We start from the raw sequence: 7553 nt of genomic DNA, 5'->3' as shown, positions 1-7553 counted from the left end.
GCGAGCAAATTTAATATTGCCAGCTGTTGCAGAAGAGCATTGCGAAACCAACTTTAAACTTAGACAATACTCCGGTACAAGCAGCTTATCCATGATCTCTCAATCAAATAGGTATCTAATATATAAAAAGTATGCTTAATACAAGAGTAAAGTGTAATATCTATTTAAGCGATAGCTTCGCGGGCAATTTACGTATCCTATTTGCATAAAATATCAATAAATTGCGGATTAAAAGTTAACGGAAAAGAAAAACCTTGATACTTTTCAGAGGTATTAAATCATTTTTATGGCAAAGTTAGTGATGGCGATAAAAATGGCTGCGCTGAAATTTTCACGAGACTACGAAAAGATCGCGCCAACGAAGACGTTGACGAAGCTGTGACGATAAATTTGTGACTCTCGTGAAACTTCACGATAAATTTGGAGTCCGTGGTACCTCTGTTTTCTGCCGCATAGACCGAAGACGATGTCGCAAATTAAAGATGGCAGCCATTCGAGGAATGTCACCAAAATCCAGTACAGCGGCTCAATGGACGTCATTCCGCGAATTCCAAAGGTTGGATAGGGAAACTTCGAGCTGGCCCGTCGACTCTTTTTAATCAGATCATCCCACGTGCAGTCCAGCTGCGGCGCATTATAGACGACCGGTTTTGTAGCGTTGGTTCTGCGTAAAAATGATAAAAAGCATGAGAAGAAAAGCACATTCAAGCGCCCCACACCTCATGATAATTTATTGCGTACATTCTTTGCATCATGCTATAATTAACTGTTCCATTCGCGGCGCATTTTATTTTATTTTAAATCTTCTTCTATTTAATACGTAACTTATGCTAATTATACAATATGTATGCATATGCATCTGCATTAACACATTGTAAATTTTATTAGTTAGTTTTTAATTTTATTATTTTACTAGTTTTGAATTTTATTATAATTTAATTAAATTTCATTATTATTATATTTAATTTATTTAATTATAATTATATAATTAAAGTTTTATTTTTTATTATAATATATATTTCGTTATAATCAGATAACGAAAAAATATAAAGAAAGTATCATGTTGCAAAATTAAATGTTAATTTTTTTATACACACAAAAAAAGAGAATTCATTGTTAGAGAAATGCATGATGATTTTTACAATGCGGGTAACAGAGGTTATACAACTCTTATAAAAGCTGAAGTGAATTTACTTTTAAAACTGCTAATAATTAATAGTTTTCTGACTAGTAATTTCTCTTAAATACGAGAATAATCGGTAAAAGTGGACGGAGAAGGCACAAGAGGCAGATATAGCGCACTTTACTTCTTGCAAGGCGAATGCAATCAACTTATTCGCAGTTCAGTCGTTCGGAAATACTTTAGAGCGAAGCGAAGAGATGCTTCTGGTTGAAACTAGAATCAAACGTAAGCTCTCTGGGTTTTCTAGGAAAAGCCCGGAAAAGCCTAGCTATAAGTTTTATTCGATTGGTTTGTTGTTGGCTGACTTAAATAAAGATTGTGCTTTGAAAAGTCTGAGTTGATTCTCGTTATGCGTATCTTCTAATTAAAACCTTAAAGCGGATAGAAAACAAAGGTTGACAAGAGATGTCATTAAAGGGAATTTACGTGGTTTCTACCATAATTTAATACGCGCATTGACGTTCTTATTGTAATATTATTTTAAATCTGAAATTCATTCACTTTTACACTCCGCGCGAACCACTTTCCTAATTGACGTGCCCTACATGTGTAGATCAATATATCATCTATATCTTTAATTACTTCGTTTGATAAACCGATTTGATGCAACTTAATTATTCCTGCCAAGCGCAAAGAATACAATTTAACTATTGATTTCAATTACCGTCTCGCACACAATTTCCGATAATCGCTTTCCTCATTAGACAAAAATCGCACAACCATCGTACTCCGTGCAAGAATCAAAAACATAACTCACATAAAAAAAATTCTTTTTTCGAAAAATACAAACTTTAATGAGAAATACAAAGCTTTTAGGTGTTTTTATTTAGAACTTAATGGTACTTTTGTTGCGATCGTTAATTTAAATAAAACACTATTTCTTTTAATATCACGCAATTTTAACGCAATGCCGCGTTGTAATCATGTACGTATTAAATTAATCCCACGTTAACAGTAGCGAGGATTAATGAACAACTAGCCATGGAAATTGAAACGAGTAATTTTAACGATTTAATAATTTTAGGTAACATTACAAGTTTTCCGCAAACTGATATTGAAATGAAAGAATAAAAAAATTAATGGGTACCTGCAACAAGTATTATACATTTTATATTTTCAATATAGGGCATAGGCAATATATTAATTAAAATTAGTCATAAAAATTTTTGTTATTCAGCACAATGTTATATGGAAGAACTGGCAGTTTTGTTCTGACGATATAATGAATGCCAATTTACAATAGGACAGTTGTATTACACATAATTGTGTTAGTGAAGTTGTCAAAATCTTTATTAGCTTTTTCAACACAAGGAATTTGTGATTTCGTTAAGACGGGAGTAATCATGCTTTCAACGAATTGAGGGATGAATCGAAAAAAATCAAAAAGAGCGAATTCCGCTTTTTACAATTGGAGCGGAAGCGTCGAATTCGAGCAAACAGTAACAACTACGGAAACCGCGCGTACATGTAAAACGTGTTTGCCCGTATCCAATATTTCGCATCGGAAAACTAGATAAGCCGCGTCTGCAACGAATTCCGATATGTTAAAACCTACAACGGATCGCGAAAAAAGTTCCATTCTTTTTTTATTATTAATTTAATTATTTTAACTAAACAAATTATTTTTCCGGATTACCTACAGATTCGTTAATTCAAATAATCAAATGTATGTATAATCAAATGCATGTGAGATTTTCTACGGATTTTCGCGCTTTTCATTGTAACTTTTATTTATCTTGCACTTTACACTTTTTGACAAAGGCAGGATTGTTTTACCGACTCTAAATATAATAATACTATTTTATGTAATCATTTTTAATTTGCACTTGGTATCGCTTTAACAGCATTACCTACAAAAGAGATCGGGCAGTCCTCTTTTAGCTCCAAGGTTCTATTGAAATATAGCACTGATAATTATTTTTCTCAACTGAGCAAGAAGTGCCATGCTTTGAGAAAAAAATAACAAGTTGTGCAATATATTCTTTGAAAGGAGATAGCTATTGCTACTTTCTGGTTCACGTCTCGTAATTAAAACAATGTTGATTATTATTACTATTCCGTAACGCTGCACACGTGAATGCGCCTTTAACATTGGGATAATATTTAAGAGCAACTTGATAATCCTTAAATAATCCTTAAATAGGCATATTGATAAATGATTTTCTGTGCAGAAATTTAATTATTACGATAAGACGAGTTACGGCATGTTTAATTAATGTAAACATAGTCATAAAAGTTCGCAGCAACAAGAATTAAAAGCGCTTTTTACCTCGGGTTAGTAGATTAATCCTTCCTTGGACTGTCAAATATCCCCATTATTTTTATTAATGAATAAAATTTTTAGATATGAACGTAAAATGAATATAAAATAAGATTTTATACGTACATGCCGACTTCCCATGCGGCCGCGATCATCGTATTTACTGCTATATCTACTGGGATGATTTCGGCTGGCAATTCCGAATTGCCGCACGCAAAACCCGCACCAATCATGAGAGCGGTGGGTCCTTTGAGAGTCTCGACGAAGCCAGGCATAGGTTCCTTGTAAGCCGGTCCGATACAAGGAAAGCGCACCAGGGCGACCGGTAAGTTGGGAATTTTTTCATTCTGCAGGCATTCGGCTATCCTGCCGCGATGTCTGAAAATGCTGGATGCGACGGCGACGCTCCTGAGCTGCGGTAATTCCTGACAATATTCCAGGAAGGAATCGTGCGGCCCGGCGGCATGAAAGGCCACGGTGACCTCTCTCAACGAGGCTTTGTCCTCGATGCTTAGAGCGAGATCCTCGTAAAGCAGATTCCCCTCGAACGTTTTCACGCGCGAGATCGCGCTCGGCATCTCCTGCCTCAGTCGCTCGTACCTGCCGAGCGATAATAACGTTCGTGACGCAAATCGGCTTTGGAATTTACTGCTAGGAAGTTTCATCAAAATGGAGATGCACCGCGGCATGGAAAAATTGCGTAAGACGCACGCCATTAAAAATATCAAGCAATCATCAGATTATAATACAGACAGATTCAAATTATGCGATAGAAAGTCTCATTTCTGAAATTATCGCCGTAATGCATACGACTATCCGGAAATTAAGATGCGCAATGCAAAGCTAACGGAGATAATTAATATTAATCATTGTGAAAAGCAAATTTAAATTTTGTTTTATCGATAGATACATTTACATAAATTATTAGAAAAATTGGAAATTAATTTATGTCTCTTTGAATTCAATGTTCATATTTTATTGTATATTTAAAGTACGTATAAAAAATATGCAAAGTTCTGAAATATCTTCTAATTCTACGCACTTTTTGCTGCGTCTTTTGGAAGGGTGAAAATAGAAACACGATATATTGTCATTACGAATTTTCCTAGCCTAGGAGATTTTCACAATTAACATCATAACTATTTTACGCGGAACAATTTACAAGAAGTCGCAAATACTGCGAGGAAAATCCGACAAGCCGCGACAGCCGAGAGCGATTTCGCCGAACGTAATAGCGTTGAAGCGGCTGCACCTTGAACCGCTCGAGCTTATCGTCCATTTGCATTTTCTCATTTACGCGCTGGGCGATTCTCTTTTTCAAGTGGAAAAACGCAGCGATCCGGTGGTAACTACGATTTCCCGGGGGAAAACAATCCTTTCGCGGGTTTTAATTTCGCTAAATTCAAAACGCGCGGACGAATTTTCCGCGCGGTCGCGGATTTTGTGAAGGCGAGAGAAAGAGAGAGAAAGAAAGGGAGAGAAAGCACCCCGGGCCGCGTATACTTCATAATCTTTCTAAAGGGGGCACGGAGGCGTGTGCTAATGAAAATAAATCTCTCTCCGAGCTTTTAGCCGCCCCTCCCCGAAGGCCGGTAAGGGCGGCCATCGCCGCTCCGCGCCGAGTTTCATCTTCCGATCCGAGCATCTTGGCGATTCGGGCGATCGTTACGATGAGACGAACACGAGACGGGACCTAACGAGGCAATTCGATTTGCGCAATTGACTATAAACACGTGCATCCGATCGTATCTCGCTTACTTTTGATTCTATCGTTATTACCACGCGATTTCGGACGAGCAATTGCAATGCGATTGCAGGTATGCTGTTACCATTTCAATCGATATCGTTCGCGGTAAGTTTCCAATTGTTCAAATTGTTATGAAACCGTATGAATTTTAACCAGAGATTTAACAAATTGCAAAGATCAAATCGAAAGATTTGAAAATGTTTTATTTTATTAGTCCTCTATTTACAATCATATTTTTACTTTTTATCTACAATTTGCATCTTTCTGTTTAACCCAAGTTCTTTTACTGTTTCAGGCTTTAAAAAAAAGTGTTACAAAAAAGGGTTACTTTTTAACATTTTTATTATATTATTAATTGTTAGCTTAAATATAAAAATTTTTATTTAATTAATTTTTATTTGATAAAAATTGATTAAACAAAACTGAGAGTGAAATTTGAGAATAAAATGTTTATACCAAATAAGACGCAAGTGAAAAGTCATTTTACATGGTAAAAGTTGGAGAAGGAAAATGTTACAAACAATACATGTATTTTATCACATAACACTGATGTAGAATTAAATTTATATTAAGTGAGCGAAATTTTTTATTACGAATAAATCGAAAAAAAAAGGACCTTACACTAATTTTATGGAAAAAATAATTTCAGTTAAAACTATTAGTTGAAACTATAATATTTTGTTTATGAGATGTTGATCGAAAGTCTTCATAACCATAAAATTTTGCTGTAACAAAAATGGAAATTGCTATTTCGAATTTAATGTACTGAAAAGTACTTTTATCTACAGTGCACCGTTAGTTTTTTTAAACGTATATAATTAAATATGTCTTTAGATAATTAAATATGTCTAACCAGTGTGTGATCAACATTTTATTAGTTACAAAATATCTCAGTTTCAGCCAACTTGACTGAAATTACTTTTTTCACACGATTAATGCAGAGTCCTTTCCTCCGTATTATGCAGCACTATAATTTTTCATAATTACGTAAAACAGTAATAACAGTAATAACAGTAATAATAATTTCATTTTGTGAAAATTTTTGGAATGTGGTGCTCTTTCTGTCACTGCACGTGACTATTTGTGAAACGAAAATCTAATTTTGCAATCGATTCCCAACGTAAGGTGCATTACGGGTACGTTCCCGGAATTCTTGCGGAAAGCCACCAAGTGCAATGAAAGAGCGAGAGAGAGAGAGAGAGAGAGAGAGAGGGGGAGGGGGGGGTTCTTTCTCAGTTTGATGTTCTCTCAAATAAATTCGGCACACGCCCCCGACCGGAATCGCGGTCACAATTTAACGCGCACAAAGACGATATCGAGCGAGCGGTGCGATTTACAGGCACAAGGGTGAACGCGAGAAGGAACGCGAGGAGGATACCGTTCGTACCCGGGTGACGCGAATATCTTCTTTAGTCGTTCCTCGCCGTTGAGATCATTTTTGGATCTGAGAACGACATACACCCTGACATCCGGTAAGCACCGTAAGATCTTCTCCAACAGAGCGCGTCCCAATTCGCTGGTGACTCCCGTGAGGAGCACCACGCGTTTCGCGTACCACTCGCACAGAGACATTGTCGATGACTGGGGGCCTGCTTGAAAAGCGAACCGCGGCGAACAGTACGAGCGTTCAATTCCACCTGGTGATAGTACCTGATGGAATACTTACTCGCGGGAAAGGGAAAGAGATTATATTCTGGCCTGGCGCAACGATCAAATGCACATGATTTCGAGATTATAACGAGATTATTATCAGCTTTGTACGTAACTTGCAGTAAAATAATTTTTTCAATAAATGGACTGTGCATAGAAAAAAAAAACGTATTAATAACATTGGCTGATACAACAACTTGTGTCTAATTGAAAATAATGTTCTTAATTCACAATGAGAGCTGATATTAATAAAACAAATAACATTTAATTCAAGCAAGAACATGGCGCATTTATTTTATTAATATTGTTACTAAGTTAGCGAGATCAGTTCCAATTTGGAACAAATGCTGTAAGCTAGTGCTGTTAATATATTTTTTTTTAATTACATTAAATAATAGTATGCCAAGCGATACAAAAAAGTGATGTCTAAAACTGCATTTGGAAAGCATGCTTTTAACGCTATTATGTTTGTATTGTATTTAATAAATAATAACGTTGGTAGCATGCTTCTCAAACGTAGTCAAATAAATATAATAAAATTTATGTAAAAAAAAGTTTACGAATACACATGAAAATTTAAAATATCTTCTAAAATATCTTTTAATATGTTTCTCCAACATTTGTGAAATTATGCAGCTTTTTCACGCAGTGTACATATTTACTAAAGTTTGGATACCTGTAGACTACCTTCTAAATGCGTTTTCGATGTTATA

The 7553-nt window shown here is 35.6% G+C and overlaps 1 protein-coding gene across 1 annotated transcript in view; it reads right to left on the bottom strand.

The window, feature by feature from the left end:
* Positions 1-6820, bottom strand: part of LOC108748131 (fatty acyl-CoA reductase 2-like) — a 9476-nt gene extending 2656 nt beyond the window's left edge. The window contains exons 1-3 of the mRNA XM_018486158.1: positions 6578-6820; positions 3570-4043; positions 437-664 (exon numbers count right to left, since the gene is read on the bottom strand). Of these exons, the coding sequence (XP_018341660.1) occupies positions 437-664; positions 3570-4043; positions 6578-6762 (887 nt within the window). The 5' untranslated portion in view covers positions 6763-6820. The remainder of the gene's footprint in view (positions 1-436; positions 665-3569; positions 4044-6577) is intronic.
* Positions 6821-7553: the final 733 nt, after the last annotated feature.

The sequence above is a fragment of the Trachymyrmex septentrionalis genome, unplaced genomic scaffold, assembly GCF_001594115.1.
Source record: "Trachymyrmex septentrionalis isolate Tsep2-gDNA-1 unplaced genomic scaffold, Tsep1.0 scaffold211, whole genome shotgun sequence".
Lineage (NCBI taxonomy): Eukaryota > Metazoa > Arthropoda > Insecta > Hymenoptera > Formicidae > Trachymyrmex > Trachymyrmex septentrionalis.
The sequence above is the reverse complement of the archived record's forward strand: the minus strand, read 5'-3'. Positions and strand labels throughout refer to the sequence as shown.